The sequence below is a fragment of the Nycticebus coucang genome, chromosome 16, assembly GCF_027406575.1.
Source record: "Nycticebus coucang isolate mNycCou1 chromosome 16, mNycCou1.pri, whole genome shotgun sequence".
NCBI lineage: Eukaryota > Metazoa > Chordata > Mammalia > Primates > Lorisidae > Nycticebus > Nycticebus coucang.
Window position 1 is genome coordinate 87342548 of NC_069795.1, and position 26484 is coordinate 87369031.

At 38.3% G+C, this 26484-nt stretch overlaps 1 protein-coding gene across 6 annotated transcripts; it reads left to right on the plus strand.

Moving 5' to 3' along the window:
* Nucleotides 1–2504: 2504 nt before the first annotated feature.
* TBCCD1 (TBCC domain containing 1) lies at nucleotides 2505–26199 on the plus strand. 6 transcript variants are annotated; one of them, XM_053565309.1, is made up of 9 exons: nucleotides 2537–2894; nucleotides 3231–3336; nucleotides 5770–6158; nucleotides 11738–11893; nucleotides 16739–17105; nucleotides 18955–19141; nucleotides 19287–19784; nucleotides 21909–22059; nucleotides 24500–26199. In XM_053565309.1, the coding sequence occupies exons 3-8, from the start codon at nucleotides 5823–5825 to the stop codon at nucleotides 22036–22038; spliced, it is 1674 nt and encodes a 557-aa protein (XP_053421284.1). In that variant the 5' UTR covers nucleotides 2537–2894; nucleotides 3231–3336; nucleotides 5770–5822; the 3' UTR covers nucleotides 22039–22059; nucleotides 24500–26199. The 6 variants fall into 6 exon arrangements, with proteins under 6 accessions (XP_053421281.1, XP_053421287.1, XP_053421284.1 ...); XM_053565310.1 differs by having other exon boundaries at nucleotides 2550–2599; XM_053565306.1 differs by lacking the exon at nucleotides 3231–3336 and having other exon boundaries at nucleotides 2505–2599.
* Nucleotides 26200–26484: the final 285 nt, after the last annotated feature.

Genomic DNA, 26484 nt, shown 5'->3' on the forward strand with positions numbered 1-26484 from the left:
CTCCGCCGCCCCCAGTTTTGCTCGCCACAGTAAATACATCACCTAGTTGCATATGTAACTCTAGATACAGCTTTAGAGCACAGTGCCAAACAGTGATGATGATAATAATTGCTGTTGCCGAAAACTACTGTGCATCTCTATTACAAGGTCTCTGGGCAAGGGCCTCCTAGCTGGTCTCCTTACCCCTACTCTTAATATCTTAATATATGTTGCTCATTCCGGGGGTGTTGCCCCACAGCATGATTTTTTTAAAAACAGGTCATTTCCTGCTTAAAAGCCTCTAATGGGGGCGACGCCTGTGGCTCAGTCGGTAAGGCGCCGGCCCCATATACCGAGGGTGGCGGGTTCAAACCCGGCCCCGGCTGAACTGCAACAAAAAAATAGCCGGCTCTGTCTCTACAAAAAAAAAATAGCCGGGCGTTGTGGCGGGCGCCTGTAGTCCCAGCTACTCGGGAGGCTGAGGCAAGAGAATCGCTTAAGCCCAGGAGTTGGAGGTTGCTGTGAGCTGGGTGATGCCACGGCACTCTACCGAGGGCCATAAAGTGAGACTCTGTCTCTACAAATAATAATAATAATAATAATAATAAAAGCCTCTAATGGATTTCCCATTGTACTTAAGAGTAAAATACCAACTCTAGGGTAGTTTACAAAGCCTTATACACATTGTATCCTCACCTATTATATTCCTCACCAGGTTCCAGCAAAACTGGTTTTCTTTCTCTGTCTTGAATATACAGAACTCATTCCTGTTAGGTTGGCCAAATTAACTCCATCTTGAAAAGCCATTCTGTGAGACTATTATTAGTTGACATAACTCAAAGAAGAGAGAGACATGCTGCAGGCTCATCCTTGCACATACTTGCAAGGCTCAATTACAGACCCAACAGAAATATGCTGACACTCTGATAAGAAGAACCTGCCAGGAGAGTCCCTATCATGAGACGACAGCTTTAATGTCCTAATGAGAACAACAGTTTGGTGGTCCTTGATAGAAACCAGCTCCCCCTCTACCAGCTATATAAGACCAGACATCCTTTAGATCTTGGCCCACTTGCCTGAGTGTCAGAATTAACAATGCCACCTTTGTTACACTTTGGTCTTGCGTGTTCTGATCTGCTCCTTACTTCAGTTTTTACCTATCATTTCCTATCTATAGGCCTTTATACTAGCTGTTCCCTTTATCTGAAACATTCTTCCAAACCTAACATGGGTAAATTACCTTAGAGAAGACCTCCCTGACCAACTAATCAAAATTAGTCCCTACAGAGTCCCTTATTCTGACACTACCCTATTTTATTTTTTTCCATCCCTGGCCCCACACTCACACATTGAAGTGCCATTTTCATGAAAGCATGACTCTAGATTGTCTTCAAAGGTATATAAAACAGTACCTTAGAACAATGCCTGTCATGGAGTAGGTGCTCAAATATTTCTGAATAAAAGTTGTTTTGTGCAGTCTTCTGATGGCCTCTCCTGACACCTAACCCCAGTCTTCATAGAATTTACTACTACCTGAAATTATTCTATTTTATTCCTTCATGTGCATGTATATTGTCTGTTCACCCTATTAAATGATACACTTCAAGAAAGCAAGGACCTTGTCTGTTCTGTTTTGTTCACTACTGTAACCTTAGTGCCTAGTGCTGTGCCAAGTAATGATGTTCGACCAATAATTGCCTTTGCTGAAAACCAAGGCACAGAGAGGTGATGAAATTTTTTCAAGGTTACTGGGCTATTGAGTGATGCAGCCTTCTATTTGAATCTGACTTTCAGGAAGATGCCTAGTAGAGGAGAAATGCCATGTAAAAGAGGAACTAAATTGCATTTTATGGTCTGATAAACCTTGTATCTTCCAGGGAGGCCATAAACTAAGAAAGCAGAAAGTGTCATGAAATGGAGGTCTAAAAGGAGTGAGGTCTTCTGCTGGTTGAAATCCAAAAAAGCTTTAATGAAGACAGAAACATGGAAGGAAAGCTAACAAGCGTTAAGGAGAGAACGCTAGGGGTAGGGGAAAAGGGTACGGTGTAGAGTGGCGGTCTTGCTTCACGTGGCCTGACTTGAATCTTGACTCGTCTCTTGTAACCTTAGTGGGTTTTACTTTCAACTTTCTACGCTCTAATTTTCTCATCAGTAAAATAAATGCACTTCACTGAAAGGGCTCTTGGGAAGACTGATATAATACACATAATACACTTTACACAGTGCCCAGCTCTTAGTAAGCGTTCTATAAATGTAAAGTGCCATCATTGTTATTATTACTGATGAAAGCATGCTGACCTTAGCAGCAGCTATTGGCTGATCACACTTATGTGGACCAATAGAAAACTTCCTGCTCCCCTACGATGACAGGCGTGACACCAGCCAGAGGCAGGTTTGGCTTCGGGTAGCAGCATCAAGGTGGCCCGGCCTCAACCGAGTTCCTCTGAGCCGCAGAAGCTGCCGCTCTAGCAACATTGTCCGCCGGCTCTCGGTGGTGCGAGTCGCCGCGCGTGCGCCGTGGGTGCGGCGGAGGGCGAGGGGCGGGCCCGTTGAATGGGGCGCGGGCCGCCTGCAGCGGTGGCGCGCGGAGAGGTGCGGCGGAGCGGCGCCTGCTTCGCAGGTAACCGCGCTCGGGTTGACACCGGGGAGGGCAGTGTGGACCCATCGAGTTTCTGGCTCGGGCTGGGGAGGCCGCCTTCGCGCTCACCGGGTCTCGGATCTGGTGCAGACCCCGTCAGCTTGGGCGTCTGTGTTCCTGAAGTCTGGTCCGGGCGCCCTGGCGGCCCACGCTGAGTCCGACCCCAGATCGCGTCCGAAGTAGCGGCCGAGCCTCTGGAGGACCGCCGCAGGCCTGTGCCGACCACCCATTCTGTACAACTCTAACCCCAGCGCACCCCGAGGGAAAGAGCCCCAGCGTATGTTTGTTTACTGATTTAGCCCCGAGCCCTGGCCAGAGTTGGAACACAGGGTTCATTCTCAGGATCTTCACATACCAGGACAGGAGTTCATTCCTCACAGAGCAGCCTGTTTACATTTTGGAGAGAACTAAGATCTTCCTCACCTAATTTTCGTTGTCAGGTTTTACTCAGAAAGACACAAGCCAATCCCATATTCGAAGACCGCTGCCATTTATCCTCCCCACGCCCTTTTGGGTTCATGCTCCCATGTTCTTTCACCTGGCCCTTAAAAGGCCCCATGTCTAGGGCCCTTTATTCTGGTAATTCTCTTCTGGATCCATTTTCATTTTTCAGAGACTCTCCCAAAACTGGGTTCCCAAGGTACATTTGTAGCAATGCAGCTCTCAAGTCAGACCTGAATCCTAATCTAGGGCTGTGCCAACAGAGTATGTGTCCTTGGGTAAGTCCCTTAACTTCTCTAAGCTTCTATTTTCTTATTGGAAAATGAGGACCATCATATGTACTGTATCTCCAGGTGGTTGTGAGGATGAAAGAGGATAAACATGTAAGATACTTATTATACTGCCTGGCAGGTGGTAAGCACTTGATTGGTGTCAGTTATTTTTTGCTCAGATCATTCTCAAGAGAAGCAGGGCTTTCTTAGAATCAATGCAAATCATAACAAACATTTCTCATTCATCCTATAATTAATTTTTTAAATGAGTTTTTAAACGATGCTAGTAATGCTCAGGAGTGTGGGAAAAAAGTGGGCATCATGGTCAAATGATGGTACAATTTGATAAAATCATTTGGAAAGCAGTGGGAATATGTGTCAGGAGTTTCAGAAATGCCAGTTACTTTATTTCACAAATGCACATCAGAAAATTTTCTCTAGGAAATAATGCAGAAAATATGAAGAAATAGCATTATTTATAATAGTGACAATATTAGAACTTTTTATAATGAAGAAATTTAACATATACACAAAAGTAAAATAATGAGCCCCCACATCCCCATTATCCAGCTTCGGCAGTAATCAATATTTGGCTATATATTTTTTTTTTTTTTTTGAGACAAAGTTTCCCTCTGTTGACCTGAGTAGAGTGCCATGGTGTCATTGCTTAGAGCAGTGGTTCTCAACCTTCTTAATGCTGTGGCCCTTTAATACAGTTCCTCATGTTGTGGTGAGCCCCAATACCATAAAATTATTTTCGTTGATAATTTTATGGTTGAGGGTCACCACAACATGAGGAACATGTATTTGAGGCATTAGGAGGTTGAGAACCACTGGCTTAGAGCAATCTCAAAATCTTGAGCTCAAGAGATCCTCTTGCCTCAGCCTCCTGAGTAGCATGGACTACAGGCAGGCAACACCAGGCCGGCTTTATTTATTTATTTTTTTCAGTAGAGATAGGGACTTGCTCTTGCTCTTGCTCTTGCTCAGGCTAGTCTCTAACTCCTTAGCTCAGGCAGTCTTCCCACGTTGGCCTCCCAGAGTGTTAGGATTACAGGCATAAGCCACCACACCTAGCCTGCCCATCTTGTTTTCATGAAAATTCTTAAACCTACTAAGTGTCAAAAACTGGGAGAACAGTTGATTAAATTGGGATATGTTTATTTAGAATGCTATGAAGCTTTAATTTGTTTGTGTTTTTGTTTTCTGACAGTACTTGTTCTGTCACCCAAGTGGAGAGAGCACCTGGTGTAATCATAGCTCACTGCAGCCTCGAACTCCCAAGGGCATATAATCCTTCTGCCTCAGCCTCCCCAGTAGCTGGGAATATAGGCACTGCTATCATAGTCAGCTAATTTTTCTATTTTTTATAGAGATAGGGCTCTCACTTTGATGTTCAGGCTGATCTTGAACTCTTGGTCTCAAGCAATCCTTCTGCCTCAAAATCCCAAAGTGCTTGATACAGGTATGAGCCACCATGCCTGGCCAGAATGCTCTGAAGCTTTTAAAGTAATACAGAATTATATACATGATATTATCACAACAATGAAAATCCAAAAACTAACATCTAATTTATGTGTAGAAAAAAAGACAAGAGGGAAGTACAGTAAAATACTAACTAGTTGCCCTTTAGTGATGGTTACCATGGATAATTCCCCCCTTATATTTTTAGATGTTTTGTAAATATTCCATAAAAATCATGTATCATTGTTATAATAATGAAACAACAAACACAATCCAAAAATACTACACCTGAACTAAGCATGATAGAATGTTTCAGAGTTAGTTCAGTGATATTGAGAATAAATTTGCTTTAACTTCCCTTGATCTATTTATATTTGCAGCCTATGTTTATATTAGCATTCTCATCTGCTACCTTACGTTGAACTTTTTATGGTCAGGTAACACATCCAGATCTTTTTTTTTTTTTTTTTTTAGTTTTTGGCTGAGGCTGGATTGGAACCCACCACCTCCAGCACATGGGGCCAGCGCCCTACTCCTTGAGCCACCAGCGCCACCCCACATCCAGATCTTTAATCAACTGTCCTCTATGTGGAAGTGATTTAACTTTGAAATTTTAGACCCCTCATTTTGACCCTTCTCAGGGCAGAGCAAGTTTTTCTGTCACGGGATTATTCCTCCCCACCTTCCATTCCTTCTTTTCTTTCTTCCGCAAACATGCATTTACACATTCTTCCTAAAATAACCATTTCTAACAATTCAAGTAAAGCAGTTTTATCACAATTGGGGAGGGAGGCTTGAATGGACTGTAATGAGATCAGACCAAAATTTTATTCTGCTCTTGGTTGATGAATCAGAGCTACCTTTTAAGCTGATGATGTAGTACATTTAATACAGTTAAGGGAAGGGTCCCTTTCCAAGAAAATGTATAAATAAGATATGTTTCAAATCAGTTTGTGAAGAAACTTTGTTTCCTAGGTATGCAAAGAAGCCTTTTCACCCAAATGTGAAATAATAATTGTAGAGATAATATGGATCAGTCCGGAGTTCTCCTCTGGGTGAAAGCAGAACCCTTTATAGTGGGTGCCTTACAGGTCCCCCCTCCATCCAAGTTTAGTCTTCACTATCTCAGGAAGATATCCACCTATGTACGAACTCGGGCCACAGAGGGAGCTTACCCACGCCTCTACTGGTCTACATGGAGGCACATCGCATGTGGGAAGCTGCAGTTGGCTAAGGACCTGGCGTGGCTTTACTTCGAAATATTTGATAGTCTTTCGAAGAAGACACCTGAGGAACGGCTGGAATGGTCTGAGGTTCTCTCCAACTGCATGTCTGAGGATGAAGTTGAAAAGCAGAGAAATCAGGTATGGATTGATTGTGTGTGTTACTTTGGGAAATAACTCATTATTTTTGTACTAGCTGTATAGTTTGAGGTTTTAGGTTAATGACCATTTGCGATCTCAGAGTACCGTTTGAGTTTTGGCAGTTTCAGTTTGGCAGTTTTTAATGTATTCAGTGAATTAGTCCTTATTTTCCAATCTTTATTCACCCATTTCCAAAGCAATAATATTACAGGAACGCTGTAATTGAAAGAGAAATATATTTTCATTGACTTTAGAAGTATTAATATTTTGGGATGAGTGTTATTAACCACTGATATGTTGTATTCAGAGCACTTAATTTTAAATGAGCATCTTACTATGTGCTGGGAATCAAAGATGATTAGGACAGCAGCTCTGCTCTTATGGAACTTATAAACTAACAGGTGTATAAAAAAGTGCTACAGGGCCAGGCGCAGTGGCTCACACCTGTAATCCTAGCATTCTGGGAGGCTGAGGTGGGTGGACTGCCTGAGCTCACAGGTTCAAGACCAGTCTGAGCCAGAGGGAGACCTCGTTTCTAAAAATAGCTGGGCATTGTGGTGGGCATCTGTAGTCCCACCTACTTGGGAGGCTGAGGCAAGAGAATCCCTTGAACCCAAAAGTTTGAGGTTGCTGTAAGTTATGACAACATAGCACTCTACCAAGGATGACAAAGTGAGACTCTGTCTCAAAAATAAAATAAATAAAAAAGTGCTACAAGCAGTCCCTGGTTTATGAACAAGATAGGTAGAATTGTTTTTAAGTTGGTTCGGCGCCTATAGCTCAGCAGCTAGGGCGCCAGCCACATACATCAAATGTGGGTTCGAGCCCAGGCCAAGCCTGCCAAACAACAATGACAACTACAACCAAAAAATAACTGGGCATTGTGGCAGGCACCTATAGTCCCAGCTACTTGGGAGGCTGAGGCAGGAGAATCGCTTAAGCCCAAGAGTTGGAGGTTGCTATGAGCTGTGACACCACGGCACTCTACCAAGGGTGACATAGTGAGACTCTGTCTCAAAAAAATAAAATAAAATAAAAAATAATTGTTCTTAAGTTGAATTTGTATGTAAGTTGGAACAGGTACATTTACCTATTACTTGTAATAACCTCCATTCATAAGTACAAGTTGTATGTAAGTTGGATGTTTGTAACTCGGGGACTACCTGATTTAATAGTGTGATATGTACAATAATACAAGTAGGCACAAAGTACAGAAACTGAGTAAGGAATGATTTATTCTGGCCATCAGGAAAGACTTCCCAGAGAAAATATATTAATCAGAGAAACAGACAGTCCTAGCATTGCAGTGGGTTAGACAAGAACAGTTTATTTCTCACTCATGCCCAACACAGGTGCACCTGGTTGGACGAATTTCCAAGCTGCTATTGTCGAAGGAGTGACTCAAAATCCATGATTTTGTCATTTGGAGTCATGATCGTATTAATCAGTTTTGGAAACAAACAAAATGAAGTTCTAGTGGTTTATAGTAGTGAAGGTTTATCTCTTAGTCATTTTACATGTAGGCTGCACTTTGGCTATGGCTCTCTTCCAGGCCGTGTCTTGGCTTTATGTGTCTTCTCTTTGGGGGACCCAGGCTGAAGAAATATCTTCTGTGTAGGTCATCCCCACTCTTGTCACAGAAGGAAAGAGCAACAGAGACAGGAGGAAACTTATGATGCCTCTTTATTTTCTTATTTAATGTGTACAGCTCTATGAGTTTGAGGATAGTATATACAAAGTGTATAGCATGAAACTATCAAGGTCATAGACATATTCATCATGTCCCAAAGTTTCCCCTACCACCTTTATTATTATTATTATATTTTGTGTATAGATGGGTTAAGAACACTTAACAGGATTTACTGTATACAATTACACTATTATTAGCTATAGGCACTATTCTATATAGTAGATCTCCACAACTTAATTTTCTTGCATCTCTGAAACTTTGTAGCCTTTGGTTATCATTTCATCCTCTTCCCAGCCTTTGGCAGTCACCATTCTTCTTGTTTCTATGAGTTTAACTATTTCATATTATACATAAAAGTGCAATTATGTAATATTTGTCTTTCTGTCTCTGGCTTATTTCTCTTAGCATAGTATCCTCCAAGTTTACTCATGTTGTTGAAAATGGCTATATTTCCTTCTTTTTGAAGGCTGAAGATATTTGATCTTGTGTGTGTGTGTGTGTGTTTACACGTGACCACATTTTCTTTATCCGTTTATCCATCTGTGGACATTTAGGTTGTTTCCATGCTTTGGCTATTGCCAGTAAGGCTCTAGTGAACATGGTAGTGAAGTTAGCTCTTCAAGATCCTGATTTCAATTCCTTTGGACATATACCCAGAATTGGGATTTCTGGGTCATATACTAGTTCCATTTTTATTTTTATGTTTTATTTTATTATTTTCTTTATTTTTTGAGACAGAGTCATACTATGACCCTCGGTAGAGTGCCGTGGTGTCACAGCTCACAGCAACCTCAAACTCTTGGGCTTAAGCGAGTCTCTTGCCTCAACCTCCTAAGTAGTTGGGACTACAACCAGCCACAATGCCCGGCTATCTTTTGGTTGTAGTTGTCATTGTTGTTTGGCAGGCCCAGGCTGGATTCGAACGCACCAGCTCCAGCATATGTGGCTGGCACCCTAGCCACTGAGCTACCGGCACTGAGCCTGGTAATTCCCTTTTTAGTTGTTTGAGGAACTTCCATACTGTTTTTCATAATGGAATATACATTCCTGCCAATAGTATACCAGGGTTCCTTTTTCAACACATCCTTGCCAACACCAGTTAATCTTTTGTTAGTGTGATGTGATATCTCATTGTGGTTTTGATTTATATTGCCCTAATGACTTGTGATGTTGAGCAGCTTTTCATATACCTGTTGGCCATTCATATGTCTTCTTTGGAGAAATGCCTATTCAGGGCTCTTGCCCATTTTTTAATTTAGTATTTGACTTTTCTTGCTATTACAAAAAGGGTTCATTATATATTTCATATATTAACCCGTTATCATATATGTGGTTTACAAATATTTTCTCCCATTCTATAGGTTGCCTTTTCATTTTTGTTGAATTGTTTCCTTTGCTGTGTATAAGCTTTTCAGTTTTATATAATCCTACTTATTTATTTATGTATTTTTTCTTGTGTTTTTGGTTTCATATATAAAAAATCATTACCAAGACCAAGGTCAAGAGCTTTTTCTTTATATTTCTTCTAGGAGCTTCACTATTTTAGGTCTTACAGTGAAGTCTTAAATCCATTTTGAGTTGATTGTGTATGGTATAAGTGATTGGCCCAATTTCATTGTTTACATGGGGATATCCAGTTTTCTTAGCACCATTTATTAATGAGATTATTCTTCTCATTTTGTATTTTTAGTGCACTCATGAAAAATTAGTTGACTGTATATGTGTGGGTTTATTTGGGGGCTCATGTGATGCCTCTTAAAACTTTGCTTAGGCGTGACATAAACTATTACTACTTTTATTATCTTGGTTAAGGCTTTGTCACATAGCCAAGGCTAAAGTCAGTGAGATGGGAAGGTAAAGTACCCTACAGGAGGTAAGGAACATCTCATGGCCATGGATAAAGCTGAATAAGCTGATTGGAGGATGGATAAGTGAATAATTCAAAATAATGATGCAATTTGCGATAGCCATGCCCATTAGGGCCTCAGAGTCCTTTGCTTCCATTTCTTTTGGGAGAGTTTTATGGCTCAGGCTTGAAAGTAGTAAATATAAATTAATCCACGTGCCATTGACCATAATCAGTTATACCATATCTAACTGCAAGGGGTGAGCTTGGGAAATGCCTTCTATTTGTATGTCCAGGAAGAAAAGAAAATGTATTTAGTCAGCATCTATCTAGTCTCTGCTACATGGGTTACCATCTAAACAGGAAAATTGAAAAGTCTATCAAGCAACCAAGAGAGGAAGGGCATTACATTTGCTTATTAATCAACTGTGTATTGAGTGCCTACTCTGCGCTATGTATTGTAGTGGATGTTGTGGATAATGAGATGAATAAATCCTTGGGAGTTCCAATTTTTCTGAGTGCTAATTATTGGTATGGAGCAGATTCTATGCTAGTTATTAGGAACATAAAAATGGAAAAAGCAAGGATCAGAGAGTCTCATGGGGTGACTATATATATAAAGAAATAACAATAATATAACAAATAATTGTTAAAAATGTATAAAATCAAGGAATTATACTGAGTGAAAAAGCCAATCCCAGCAGGTTACATGTCATGATTCCATTTATATAACAGTCTTGAAATGACAAAATCATAGAGCTGGCAAACAGTAAGTGGTTGCTAGGGGTTAAGGAAAGGGTGTGGCTGTGGAGTCATAGCTCACAGCAACCTCAAACTCCTGGGTTCAAGTGATCCTCCTTTCTCAGCCTCCCAAGTAGCTGGGACTACAGGCGCCTGCCACAATGCCCGGCTATTTTTTAGAGACAGGGTCCACTCTGGCTCAAGCTGGTCTCGAACCTGTGAACTCAGACAATCCACCCTCCTCGGCCTCCCAAATGCTGGGATTACAGGTGTGACCCACTGTACCCGGCTAAAATGTATACATTTATGGGGCTCAGCATTGACAGTTGATTCCTGAGAATCTGTACTTTTAAGTTCTTCAGATGGTAGTCATGTTTAGCCAGGTTAGGAATCAGGGAGAATGTAGCTGTAGAGCTAGATGTATTACTTTATTTTTTTCTTCTCTTGTTTATGTATTGGGATGGGTAAATAAGGATAATCAAGAGCTTCAGATAGTGAACTTCAAACCAAATCCTTTCTTGATTAAGAAATAACTTTATACATATATCAGACTAGTAGTATTTTTTTCTTTAAATCAAACATTCCTTTAAGAATTTGATAAAAACCAGCCAGGTACAGAGGCAGGTGCCTATAATCCCAGCTCTTTGGGAGGCTAAGGCAAGATGACCACTTAAGCCCAGGAATCTGTGACTCCATCTCAAAAAAAAACAATAAAAAGAATTTGGTGGAAACCTAAAGCCTACTCCTCCACAAAATGCACATACGCAAAAAATACATACAATTTCAGAAGTTGCACTGATACCCTAAACTTTCTTGATAGTTTAACCTAAGGCTGTGGACCTTAGGTTAAACCTGTCTTGACTGAATTTCCTTCTTCCTCTCTCCCATCTGTTCATTTATTTATTCAAATATATTAAGGTGGTTTTTTAACTGTAACTCTAAACTTATGAAATAATGTACTTTAGAAACGTGTATACTTGTATACTCCATCCTTTCATCTCCCCTTCTTCTGTTGGGAGAGAATTTCTATGGCCATAGATGCTCTCTAGCTTTCTACAAAGGGAAAGGACTCCACTGTAATTAGGTTTAGAAACTCCTACATCTGTGTATCAGAGCAAGCTAGCAATGTTTTTCAGCTGTTTTCTGAGGATCAGCAAACTGTTGTGAATTTACTGTGTCTGCTTAGTTATAGATTAGTGATTGATATTGTTTTAAGACACGTTTTACTTTTTACTGATGTTGAGAAAAATTTTTTTAAAATAAATATGACATATACTCATCATTTGTTTTCTTCTTGGATAGCTTTCAGTGGACACCCTACAGTTTCTACTCTTCTTACACATTCAGCAGCTAAATAAGGTCTCCTTGAGGACATCTTTGATTGGAGAAGAATGGCCTAGTCCCAGAAACAGATCTCAGTCTCCTGACCTGACTGAAAAGTCCAGTTGTCATAGTAAGGTACTATTTATATCTTGGTCTCTTTCTCTAAAATGGACAATTTGTGAGGGAGATGGGTCACCTTCGTTAAAAATTATGTTGGGATTTGTTACATAAGCCAGGGATTTGATGGCTTGTTTTATTTCTTACTTTTTACTTTCTTTTAAATTATAAAACAAAATCAATGTATATAGCCCTAATCAAAATAGATCAGTGATTTTGATATACTACTTTGACTATGTAAAAATCACTTATATGATTTTTAGACAGATATTCCCTATACAGTATACACACATATTAGCATTCCCATTTTTGCAAATTATTAATGCATTTGAGTCTGTTTGACTAAAATAGGATGTTTGCAAAATCTGTTGAAATCCAAAAAAACTTCTATAAAAATATCTTCTTATGTAGTTTAATCATGGTTAAGGAGCTATACATATATGATGTGACAGTCTAGAAGTTAAATTTAACTGCCATCACACTCTGAGTTTTAGCAAATATGTCTTACTGTTTTTTCTTTCTATTTTGGCAAAGAAACCCAAAATGTTTCTTACCTGTTTTTGTGGAAGTATTTTGAAAAACTTTAAAACGTAGACCTCATATTAATGCCACATGCAGTCTCTTCAATAATGTTCTAAGGCTCGGCCAGTGCAGTGGCTCACTCCTATAATCCTAGCACTCTGGGAGGCCAAGGCATGAGGATCCCTTGAGCTCAGGAGTTTGAGACCAGCCTAAGAAAAGGGGGAGGCCCCACCTCTACTAAAAAATAGAAAAAATTAGCTGGGCTTTGTGGTGGTGGCACGTGCAGTTCCAGCTACTCAGGAGGCTGAGGCAGGAGGGTCACTAGAGTTCAGGAGTTTGAGGTTATATAAGCTAGGCCGATGCCATAGCACTGTAGCCTGGGGCAGCAGAATAAGACTGTCTCAAAAAAATAATGTTCTTAAGCTAAAAAAAAAAAAAATCTCTTGATTCTGCTTCTGATTCTTCCTTCTCATCATTTTTCAAAATCTATTTCTGTTGCCCAGGTTAGAATGCTGTGGCATCAGCCTAGCTCACAGCAACCTCAAACTCCTGGGTTCAGTGATCCTCCTGCCTCAGCCTCCCAAGTAGCTGGGACTAAAGGTACCTGCCATAATGCCCAGCTATTTTTCTATTCTTAGTAGCAATAGGATCTCACTCTTGCTCACGCTGGTCTCAAACTTCCAAATTCAAGCAATCCTCCTGCTTTGCCCTCCCAGAGTGCTAGGATTACAGGCACGAGCCACCTCACCCAGCCTTTTCTCACCTTTTTCCATAAATCTCTCTCCCCCTGGTCCTTACGTGCTGCTATTCTGCCTGTGGCAGTTTCCTCCTCTCACTTAACATAATTCATTCAAGATAATTCTTTCTATTCCCATGACCTCATAATAGCTCAATGACTCACAAGTTTGTCTTCATCCTCATATTTATCCCTTCACATTGCCCAACTATATCTAAAATTTAGAATGTCCAAGTCCAGATATATCAGCAGTGCCAGTCATTGCCTGCTCTCTCCACACGTAGTTCCTGCTGAATGGACATTATTAGGGGATGGCATTTTGAGCCAAAGGAGTCTTCAGTCTTATCTGGCTTTAGCACTTAATAGTCATGTGATTTTAGGCAAGTCAGCTAACGTCTCTAGGCCTTGGCTTCTCTCTAGGTGGTGATAGTAATGCCTATCTCCTAATGGCTGTGAGAATTCAGTAATATTAGCATGGGACTTGTTGCATTATAAGCACCGGGAAATGGTGACCTGATTTTGTGCAATAGCATGACCTTTCCAAATGAATGGGTCAAATCAGTAGACAATCTGCCAACTGAAAGCTTATTCCCAAAGTTACAATTTCTCTTAAATCTAGTCATTGTAAGATCAATTGCCTCATTTAACACAGTATTTAAAATTACTTCTGTAATTGGAGAAGGTAAACTTAAAAATCTAGAGCTTCATTGAATGAATGTCTATGATGGTTACTTTTATGTTTGATCTGAAACTTTTAGCATATGTACTAGCTCAGTGATCTAGGCTAAGTTTCTCAACCTTTCTGTAAATCCATTTCCTCATCTGTAAGATAGGTATTATAATGGCATTTACTTTAGAATTACTGTTAGGATGGAATATATTGAAGTATGTATAGCATTTAATGCTTGGCACATGCTAAGGGTTACTTATTAGTATTACTTTAAATTAGTTAAGGTGGAAAGAGGGTCTATACCTATTACATACGCAAAAAAAAAACTTGTTTTTTTTGTTTGTTTGTTTGGTTGTTTGTTGTGTTTTTGAGACAGAGTTTTGCTCTGTTGCCCGGGCTGGAGTACAGTGGACCAAGGATGGACACTTGAGGAGACTGGCTCACTTGCTGCTATATATTGGAAATTGCTCTGATTTGAAGTGATGACCTGGGCCAGTCAGTAACCCCAGCAAGAACTCAGGAGTTAAGGATGAGTGCTTGAATCAGAAACCCATGTGGCACTGGGACTAGAATAGCCTCCATGCTCGTAAATGACCTGCAGTGATGAGAGAAGCATGGGATGCATGTTATCATAGAAAAAGAGAATAGAACAGACAGGCAGACAAATACCAGTCCTCGAAAGGGAATCTGGTTCCAGTGGCTTTCCATTTCCAGTTCTAACTTCATTTGGGAAACTGCCTGGGGTCCCTACAGTAAAATCTCCCTTCCTTGAGCTAATGGGTACTCCCTGTGGTGGGTGAAATTTACCACCAGTCCACTGGTGCTCCTTTCTCATCACTCATGCTTATTTAGTTGTCAAGCCTTCCTGATTCTGCCTCCATGTAACCCTTCACATGTGATACTTTTCTTCCTCTTCCCTAAGCTTTTTTACCTAATGACTTTTTTTGTTTTTGTTTTTGGCCTTGATGTCTGTAATTAGATCGTAGCTGGTCCACCCTGCTTTAGTCTTCAGTGCACTTTCCACACTGGACTTTCTGAAATACAGGTGGATTGTATCTCTCTCTTGTCTAAACTCTGCCAGTGAATCCTCCTTGTCACTGTTGGTTTCCTGTTGGACTCTGTGGAGCCCATGGCCTATTTTGGGGAGGCGAAATGCAGTGAGAGGGAAGAGGAGCAGGTTGAGGCTGAGGACAGCTCTGCTTTGATCTGTTTTCTTTGGCATCCATAGGCGAATTTATTAAAAAGAAAAGAAAAGATACAGCTATGTAGAAAATAGTTTGAAAGTCTCTGGCATACAAAAGAAAGTCCAAATGTTTTAGTATGTTGTACAAGGCCTTTCATGATTGGTCCCTGCCTGCCTTTTTATTATGACTTCAGCTGCTACTCCCCAGTGTGCTTCCTGTACCTCCCCTAGAATCTGCAGTACTCTGAACGCACCAGGTGCTTTTTACTGCTGTGAGCCTTTGCATATGCTGTTCCCTATGCCTTTTTTCTTATCTGTATGCTTAACTACCAACATCAATCAAGAATCTAATCAAACAGCATTCCACTATGATTTTTTTCTCCCAGGTGGAGTTAGTTGTGCCTCTTCTGCTCATAGAACTTCTTTATAGGACAGGCGCAGTGGCTCATGCCTGTAATCCTAGCACACTGAGAGGTTGAGGCGGGTGGATTGCTTGAGCTCAGGAGTTCGAGACCAGCCTGAACAGTAGTGAGACCCTGTATCTACTAAAAACAGAAAAACTAGCTGGATATTGTGACAGATGCCTATAATCCCAGCTACTCTGGAGGCTGAAGCAAGAGGATTGCTTGAGCCTAAGGGTTTGAGGTTGCTGTGAGTTATGATGATGCCACAGTACTTTACCCAGGGCTACAGAGTGATACTATGTCTCAAAAAATAAATAAATAAATAAATAAACTTCTTTATTGATCTCTGCTGTGGTTGTTTATCTTCTCACTACATAGACTTGAGTTCTTTGAGGACTGGAACTATGTCTTCATCAGCTTGCATAGTCATCACTTAACATTTTTCCTGTCAATAAGAAGTGCTCAGAAAACCTCCATCAGATGAATGGGTCAGATCACTAGACCATTTGCCAACTCAAAGTTTATTTATTCCCAAAGTTATAATTTCTCTTAAATCTAGTCATTGTAAGATCAATTGCCTCATTTAACACAGTATTTGAAATTACTTCTGTAATTGGAGAAGGTAAACTTAGAAATCTAGAGCTTCATTGAATGAATGTCTATGATGGTTACTTTAATGTTTGATCTGAAACTTTTAGCGTATGTACTAGCTCAGTGATCTAGGTCAAGTTTCTCAACCTTTCTGTAAATCCATCTCCTCATCTGTAAGATAGGTATGATGATGGCATTTACTTTAGAATTACTGTTAGGATTAAATATATTGAAGTATGTATAGCATTTAATGCTTGGCACATGCTAAGGGTTACTTATTAGTATTACTTTGAATTAGTTAAGGTGGAAAGAGGATCTATACTTACAACATGCACAAAAACAATTTTGTTTTGTTTTGTTTTGAGATAGAATTTTGTCCTGTAGCCCAGACTAGAGTGCAGTGGCATGCTTTTACGTCACTGCAACCTTGACCTCCTGGACTTAAGCAATCCTCCTGCCTCAGCCTCCCATGTGCACCACCAGGCCTGGCTAATTTTTGAATTTTTTGTGGAGACAGGCTGGTCTCAATCTCCTGACCTCAAGCGATCCTCCTGCCTCAGCCTCCCAAAGTGCTGGGATTACAGGCGTGAGCCATCATGCCTGGCTAAATTATACAGATTTATATAGCCTCCTAAATCCTTTTTAAGGATGAGGCAGAGAATAAATACAAAATAATTAAAATACTTACAGAAGTTTTAGATCTTGTGGAATCTTTTTGTTCTGTTACGAGTGCTGTCTTTTGATTTTTTTTTTTTAGAACTGGAATGATTACAGTCACCAAACTTTTGTCTGGGATCATCTGTCAGATCTCCTTGAGCTGCTTTTAGATCCAGAGCAGCTCACTGCATCATTTCATTCAACCCATAGTAGTTTAGTGTCGCAAGAAGCTGTTGTGGCACTCAGCTTTCTTATTGAAGGTACAGTAAGTAGAGCCAGGAAAATCTATCCACTTCATGAACTTGCACTGTGGCAACCACTGCATGCAGAAAGTGGCTTCTCAAAGATCTCTAAGACTTTCTCTTTCTACAAGCTGGAAGCCTGGTTGAGATCCTGTTTGACTGGGAATCCATTTGGTACATCTGCTTGCCTCAAATCTGGAAAGAAATTGGCTTGGGCTCACCAAGGTATTTTTTAATATTTTAATCTATTAATTTGAATGAAGTTAAGGAACCTAATGTTTTGTGGTATACTAATGATCACACATCATCTGTAGCGGACCTAAAAAACAGTGCTACTATAAAAGAAAAGGGGAATATCTGTTTTTTGTATATGACTTTTTCTTTCAAGGCAGCATCAATCTGAAAGAGTTATTAGTCAAGTTCCTTTGGTTGCAGTTAACAGAAACTCTAACTGCTGTTAGTCTTCTCTTTGCTCTGCTTTTTTCTTCTCTGACTCTCTCTCCTTACTCCCATGCTTATTTGCTTGAGGCCTTCCGATTTTCCATAAAACACAACAGAATTTGGCCATGGCAGGGTAACAACCTCACAAAATTTGAATAGAGATGAGGTCTTTTTAGCTGCATAGACACAAGCAGAGTAGATGTTTCTAAATTGGAAATTTAAATTTTCAGTAGAGAGAATTTGTGGTTACGTCAGATATCTATTACTGAGATCCAGCAATGGCTAAATGGATAGGTCAGGTGCCATATCACTCCTGAGCTCAGGTATGAGTTTTAAGAGAAGAGGGATGGGGCATCGTATCCTAGTAGGTGTCTATACTAGTGAGGCCCAGGCAAAATTAATGGGGGGAAAATGGTCTAGTCTGGAATATACTTCCACAATCTCCAAGATTCAAAGATAGAGGAAAAAAGAAATAGGTTTACACAAATGTAAAAAAAACATTATTTTGTATCAAATCTTTATAATTTGAAAAAAAAACAAAATGGTTGAACAACATCTATGGAATCTTGAGCAAAAAGATTGTAATCCAAGAAACTCCATATCCAACTAAGCTATGCTCTAATATAGAGGTGTTAGACTCTCAGATATGTAAGGCTACGATAAATGTATAAGAGATAGTGTATAATTCTTGATGTTCATAAAATAATATAGGTTCAAGAGAGTTTCTGAATGTTGTTAAAGTACACAGCAGTAGGAAAGAAAAAAGAATATCCAACCTCATAAGGATTATACTAAAGAGTTAATAGTGATGGATAATAGGATTACAAATTATTTTTATCTTCTTTTATTATTATTTTTCTATGTTAGCCATATATTAAGTACATGGTACATATGTAAGAAAATAAGCTAATTAAAATAAACAAGAAGAATTGTTTTAAAGGAATAATAGCATGCTATGTGACTATTCCACATTTGGCCAGTGTTGTTTACAAGGATGTCCCAGTAGCTTGTAGGGAATTATGGTTCAAAAAGCCAGTCACATAACGGTGAGACTGTGGTAGGAGGGCGGTTTACATATTTTTTGAGTGTCAGTTTTTACAGGACTCTGTACATGATAGGAAGGTGTGCTCTCAGGTAGTAATGATCTTAGGAATAAAGACATGAACTCAAATAGGATTCATGGAATAATGTGGCAAGTAAATTAGAAGGGGTATAAAATTAATATTATGGCAATTTAGAGAGGTGAATTATGGTTGGGATGATGAAGTAAAGCATCTTGGAGAAGCATCATGAGTTAGGCCAGCTCTGCCACTTACTAGCCATATGACCTTAGTCATGTTATTTAACTTGAAGAGTGGACATGAAAAAAAATTCAGATCTACGAGCAATCTTAAATGGCTTATAGATTTTAATTTTTTTCATAAAAATTGTGAAACAGTACATATACAGAAAAGTATAGGATAGCAAATAGGATAGCAAACACCTCTTTTCCTGATGCCCAGATCTAACATTTTTTTCTTCACATATAGTATCTAATTTTAGACAGGTATACACATAAACGTGTGTAACCTCATATGGTTCTTTTTCTTTGATTTGGAAACTATCTCATTTATTTATATGTTTTCTTAAATAGTTGAAGGGACAACCAAAAGAGCTAAGATTGCTTGTAACACTCACGTGGCCCCGAGGATGCATGGCATGGTGGTGATGAGCCAGGTCTACAAGCAGACGTTGGCCAAGAGCTCAGATACTCTGGTGGGGGCGCATGTCAAGATTCATCGTTGCAATGAATCCTTTATATATCTGCTTTCTCCCTTACGGTAAGCACAGTCTTCGTAGTGTTCTGACGTTTTCTTTGGACTATGACCTTTATTTTGAATCAGAGAATAATGTTTTAGTCAAATAGTTTTTATTTTATTCTCATTCAGAGAATTTTAACTCATTTTTTTTTTTTCCATTTTTCAGATCTGTGACAATTGAGAAGTGCAGGAATAGCACCTTTGTCTTGGGCCCTGTAGAGACTAGTCTTCACCTCTACAACTGTGACAATGTTAAAGTCATTGCTGTTTGCCATCGTTTGTCTGTCTCTTCTACCACCAGTTGCATCTTTCACATTCTGACACCTACACGTCCACTTATTCTCTCCAGGAACCAGACAGTAACTTTTGCCCCCTTTCATACCCATTACCCAATGCTAGAGGACCATATGGCCAGGGCAGGGCTTGCTACAGTGCCTAACTATTGGGACAATCCAATGGTTGTATGCAGAGAGAACAGTGACACTAGTGTCTTCCGGCTCTTACCACCTTGTGAATTCTATGTATTTATTATTCCCTTTGAAATGGAAGGGGACACCACAGAGATACCTGGGGGTCTTCCATCTGTGTATCAAAAAGCACTTGGACAAAGAGAGCAGAAGATACAAATCTGGCAGAAAACTGTAAAGGAAGCTCGTTTGACAAAGTGAGTATTTTTTAGAAGTAATAGTTTCTATTTTATTTGAAACTCCATGGAAAAGCAAATTAATCTGCACGTTCTGTGCTCAAGTAATAAAAGATAGAGTCTTTTGTTAAGGCTTGGATTTCAGGTCAGTCATCTGTTGGGTTGGGGATAGGAGTGATTGCATGCTCAGGTAATAGACAGGTGACGTAAATCAAAGAAATCATATACAGAATACATAATTTAAGACTATTCTGTGTACCTTCTAGGTACTAACTCATTTATTCTTCATAATTATTTCCTATTACGGATGACCACACTGAAGAAGATAGAGGTTAAGTACTTTACTCAAAGTCACATAGGAGCCAGATTTCACACCTAGTTCTAGAGGTTCCTAAATGCCTCTATTGTCTATCATTTTCTTTCACCTATTGTCACACTGTATCATATCATATCATACAATACAATAACATCACAATAATGTGATATGAAAGTAGATGATCATTGAATAAACATCCTTTTCAAGATATCTGTTGTTTGAATAAGCTTATGATACTTAGGTGCCTAGAACTTTCTTACATGTGTGAAAAGCTTATACGCGTAGGCAGAGTATGGGATGTAACAAGCACTTGATAAATGTTAACTCTGACCTGTGGTGTTTTCATGTGGTGACAGCTATGATGACACTAGAAACAATGAAAGCAGTCAATGTGACTTTGGGAATAAAGGCAGATGGCAATCAGTTTGAAAACAAACTGTTAACAAGAGCTTTTTAAAGTGATTAGATTATGTAATTTTCCTGCTCTGAACCCGCTAATGGCTTCCAGTCATATTTGGAATAAAATCCAAAGCCTTTACCTTACCTACCAGCCTCTCTTTCCCTCATTTTCTGCCATTCTTTTCCTCATTTACTCCTTGCCAGCATACAACAGTCTTCTTACTGTTACTTAGTTATTGCCATCTAGCCAAAGACTGCTAGGAACACAGGTAGAACGAAGGTGGATGGTACTGACTCATTGCAAGGAGTAAGAGAACTGTTTCCTCTCAGTGAAAGGTCAGGGATTTGGACTTGTATTAGGGGCTTTGAGGGATTCTAGGAAGCAGTGCTATCTGGGACTAACAGTAGTTCTATGATTTGGTAGCTTAATCATTTTTATAGCTAGGGCAGAAGGAAGGAAGTGGAGCTAAAACTATAATTGCAAGGAAGCAGCAGTCACTCAGCCAGGAAAGGGTGATGTTTGGTCATTTTTTGTGGTTTAGACCATAGATTGTAGGAGTTAGAGGTGGGAGGTGAGGTTTGGACTAAGATATCATTATCGAGTGGTCTTGTTCCTTGCTGTGGATTGTCATCCCAGAGCGGCTTTGTCTTATGTTGGTACCATGTAGAGTTGCTTACGTCCAACAGAACACCACAGGCAGGCCAGATCCTAGCCACACCAAGGCCTGGGATAGTGCTAAGCTAGCTCCTGGCTGTCAGGGTCTACTCTTTACTTTCTTATTGTGAACATGTTAAATATGCTCTAACTTTAGAATCTTTGTCCTTTTTATTTCTTCTGCTTGGTATATTCCTCTCCAGACACTCATTTTGCTTACTCCATGACTTCACTCAGACCTCTGCACAGATGTCATCTTCAAGAGGTCATTTCTGTCCATTCTTTTTCTAAAGTAGCATTTCCAATATTCTCCCTCCCTTTACCCTTCTCTATTTTTCTCCAAGGCATTTACAACTACTTCACTTGACATCATGTATTTATTTGTTTCCTATCTTCCCCACTAGAATGTATGGTCTGCAGGAACACAGACCACGTAGATCACAATGTGATGGTGTCTCTGGAGTCGGGTAGTACCATCTAGCCTGAACAGCAGCTTTGTCTCTTCTCTTTTCATTACACATTTATCCCCATCAATCAGAACACTACGCAGCATTCACTGGGTCCCCATTAAATATCTGACAATGAGTAAGTCTTTACAAAGAGGGCATTGTAACTGCCCAATCCTTTTTTGATAGGGGAAAGTGGTCCAGAGTACTCCAAACAGAGAGAGAACAAAAGGATAACTAAAAATAATTGTTTAATGTTTAATCACTTGGAATAAAACATATATGAGTTAATGTTCTTGTGTTCTTTTTGTTTTCACTTGTGATTTTAGGGACCAAAGGAAGCAGTTCCAGGTACTTGTAGAGAACAAGTTTTATGAATGGCTGATTAATACAGGACATCGCCAACAGCTGGACAGCCTTGTCCCTCCTGCGGCAGGCTCCAAACAAGCAGCAGGATAGGGACCCTCCGTCAAAACACTGGTAGGCATTTATAAGGTACACTACTTAAAACTGATGCTTTTGGGGAAACCTTCCAAGTTAAAAAAGAAAAAAATTCAGAATATTATTAACTATTGCCAAACATTTTCTACTACTCCCACCAGTATACACAGACCTTTACATACCCATATTAACCATATTTTATAGTGAAAAACTAGTCAAAATATTTAGATAGAGCCTGAAGAAATTTGAGCAAATATACACATAAGAGCCAAATTTTGTCTTGTTTGCTTTTTACCTATTACAGGTTGTACTGTCCAAAGGCATCACTTTTTCGCAAACATAGCTTAAGTTTAATTCCCTCTTTCTAACATATCTTTGCTCTTTCTCATCCCCCAAATCAATTTATAAATTAGCGGATCTTTGTTTATTACACATATGAACAGTATTAATCAGAAGCAATCCATATGAAATTTAATTACTGAATATTAGAAGATCACAGATTAAATAGAAGAGAATTGGGATACAAATAAACTTACTGGAAGTTATTTAATCCAAATATTTGGCATTTTTTCTTAATAGAAATTAATTTAATTTGATATTTTAAAGTATTTTTAGACACTAACAGAAAAACGGACAATAGATTATTTCTGGGAATAGAAAAATATAGACACAAAAATGGTAACTTAAAGAAATGTTAAGATTCTTTTTATTTATCAGATTGGCAAGGATGAAAAACTGGTTGTAGACAATGTTGGTAAGACGTTTCATTTACCACTGGGAAAAGTATAAATGTATGCAACCTCTTTGGAGGCATTTTGACAAAAATCAAAATTAAAAACACAAATGTTCTTTGACTTAGCAGTGATTTCACTTCTTAGAATTTATCTTACAGATACACTATATTGAGAGATGTATTTAATTTTTTACTTTTTTAACTTGACAGATAAAATTGTACATATTTATTATGTACAACACGATCTTTTGTTTTTTAAGAGATGAGGTCTTGCTATGTTACCCAGGCTGGCTTTGAACCTCTGGGTTCAAGTGATTGACTCACCTCAGCACAGACCACCAGGCCTGGCTAATGTTTTAAAATGCATACGCGTTGTGGAATGGCTAAATCAAGCCAGCTAACATATGCATTATCTCACACAGTTGTCATTTTTGTGGTGACAACACTTACAATCTACTCTCAGCATTTTCCAAGAGTACACTATATTGTTACTTGCTGTAGTTACTATGTTGCACGTTAGATCTCTTGAACTTACTCCTATGTAATTGAAATTTCGTAACTTGTTAAGATCTACATGCATTATAAAAAGGTGATGTTGCAGCATCGTTTAAAATAGGTGTAGACTGGAATCGACCCAAATACTTCTCAGTTTTGGACTGGTGCCTGATTCATCCATACTGTGGAATGCATCTTTAAAAATATCGAAGCTTATCTGTATGTGCTGGTACTGTGATCACTAAGCTTAGGGGAAAAACTAAAATGTTGCTTTGTGTATTTGAAAGTAGAGCGGGATTATCACACATTTATATACTAATTAATGTGCCTAAAATTTTTGAAAGGACATGAAGAAATTATAAACAGTGTTTGCGTTTGAGGAATGAGAATGGGTATCTGTCTAGGGTGGAAAAAAACTTATTCTTTGTTTTGAGATATAAACACATAACATATGAATTAAAATTCACCTTTTTAAAGGGAAGAATTCAGTGGCTTTTAAATACATTCAAGGTTTGAGTAACCATAACCATTAACAAATCCAGAGCATTTTCATTGCCCCCCAAATAAAGTCCATATACATTGCCAGTCACTCCCAGTCTTCCAGCCTTCTATTAATATATTTCCTCTTCCCCGCAGCCTTGGCAACCACTAATCTACTATGTCTATTCTGGACATTTCATATGAATGGAATCATACAAGATGTGGCCTTTTGTATCTGGCCTTTCAGCTCTTCTGCGTAGTGCTGCTATGTACATTTGTGTACAAGTTTTTGTGTAGACATGTATATTTTTATTTCTCATAGATATACATCAAAGAGTGAAATCAAAAGGACATGTGTTTCACTTTTTAAGGAACAGAAGTTTTCTAAAGCTATGAAAATGTGTTCTTTATAATTTATGTATTGCTTACATTTTTAAGTATGTATTATTTTTTTAAAAAAGAATTTTATAATGTTTAGTTAATAAATGCTGAGGTTAAGAATTAGAAATCTCATGGGGATTATTCAAGGAAATGGTAGCAATTTTACTGTAATCCTCACAGCCTGCCAATTTCTTTGAATTTCTATGTATGAATTTCTTTTCTTCTATTATGAGCTAATGTGACACTTAGAGAAAAAGAATATAATTAACTTAAACTATCATCTTACCCTGATAATTTATGTGCTTTTATAAATGCACGGTTCTTATTATTTATTGCATAAAGGCAATAGAAAATTGTTATTAATATTAATTTTTCTTCCGTTATTTTCAGGGCTCTGGAAACACAAGGATGAATGGAGGATGGTGCTCAACTAAATTGAGAAGGCACTCTTGCTGTTTAAGAGATATTGGAACATCTTCTTCCTATTTAAGACCTTTCTTTGATTTCCCTTCCATATTCATTTATTACTGTTTAGGTTCAATTTTAGCTAAACTTTTGACTTTCATATAAAGATATTATTTATAGAATATCAGAAGACCCATCATTTTGATGCCAAAGTGAAAAAATTGATAAAGGCAGTCTTATTGTATATATGTTAATATTAAAGTGATTGTAGATTTGCAAGTCTACTGCATATTTTAAGTTTTACGATGAAAGGATTTCATTCTTTCTAGAGTTAAATAAGAGTTTTATAGATCTTTGTAACTATTTAAAGGAGATTGCTACTCCTGTTAAAAAATAATTGGAATGAAAGTATGATTTATTGGTACATAAATGTAGTAGAAAATTTTATGTGGAGATATCTTAGTCCTTAAAGTATGAAGCTTAATGAACATGTGTAAAAATCTTTATTTTTCCTTTTGTTTCAAATTTTCAATAAATGAACTAAAGAGTAATTTTTTTCCTTTTGAAAAAAAGATTAAGTTTTAATTTTAGAAAAGGTTTCCAATGTCATTCTGTAAAGTTGACATTCTTTCAATGTCATATCAAAGTAAAGTTTACATTTGATTGGGAAAGCTCTGTTCTTGAACATAAAGGAAAGTATTTATCAAATTAGTGAAATGAATCAGATCACTAATAAACATTGTTTCATATACTCACTAGCCATTTAATTAGTAATTATATCAAAAAGGGCTTGCTCTCATTATTTCTAAGTAAAAATTATCTCTCAAAATATTAATTCTAATTGAAGTTTTCATAGCTTTTATTTTAAGATGAAATTTAAACAAGCAGAGTATTGCCAAATAAATGCTAGAGTTATAGAAGTATATTCTGGAAATTACTATTTAATAATGAAATTAATGGTATTAATCAGATACTTTCTTTAAATTTTATAAAATTTAGATAACTAAGTATACAGTTTAATACTGTTTCCTTATCAAAGCACATTCACTATTTTCTGAATTGACCATAATAAATCTTGGAGTTATCCAGTTTATAAAAATAGTTGCTGAAGAGTTTTGTTCATAGAAAGATGAGGAAGTGGGACTTTTGAGAAGAATATAGTTGACCAAGAAATTAAAATGGAGTGTTGTTTCTTTGAGTTCGTATAAGATATAATCTCTTTCCTAAAGTCAGAGGTGTATTAATGGCCAAACAATATTCTCTGAACATGTCCCAATATGATATCATGGTCAAGAAAGACCACCTAGTGGGTAGCAAGTTGGACTTAGCTAAACCTTTGCAAATTCAAGAGTCCTACAGTAATTTTGTGTCTCTCTACATACTATGACACCCTTCTTGTAATTAGAACTCTTTCTTTTTAAATTTGTATTTTGAAAGAATTTCTTTTCTTTTTTTTTTTTTATTGTTGGGGATTCATTGAGAGTACAAGAAACCAGGCTACACTGATTGCATCAGAATATATCGGTGAACTCCCATATACTCTTTGTCTGCGTTCATATCTTTGTGAACATGTTGCTACATTGACTTTACCACTCTCTCTCTATAAAACAGTATTACTTTATTTTTGTTCAACAGTGTCAGTGTAGGTTGGACCTTCATTTCTAAATATGTTGGTATGCATCTCCTAAAAGCAAAGACATTCTTTTCCCTAGTCATAGGGCATGATCAAAGTCAAGAAGCTAAAAAATAGTGTTCTCTAACATACAGTCCACAGTAATTTTTTTCTAATTATCCCAACAATGTACTCTGTAGTGACTTCCTACACCACACCCCCAAACACAAGATCATGCATTGCCTTTAATTGTCATGTAAGTTTTTTTTGCCTTTGGAACATGTCGGTTCTGTTCAGAAATAGTCAGTGGTCTTTTGACTCTTATTTCCTTAAGCTTTGTTCAAGGAAAAAGACATTA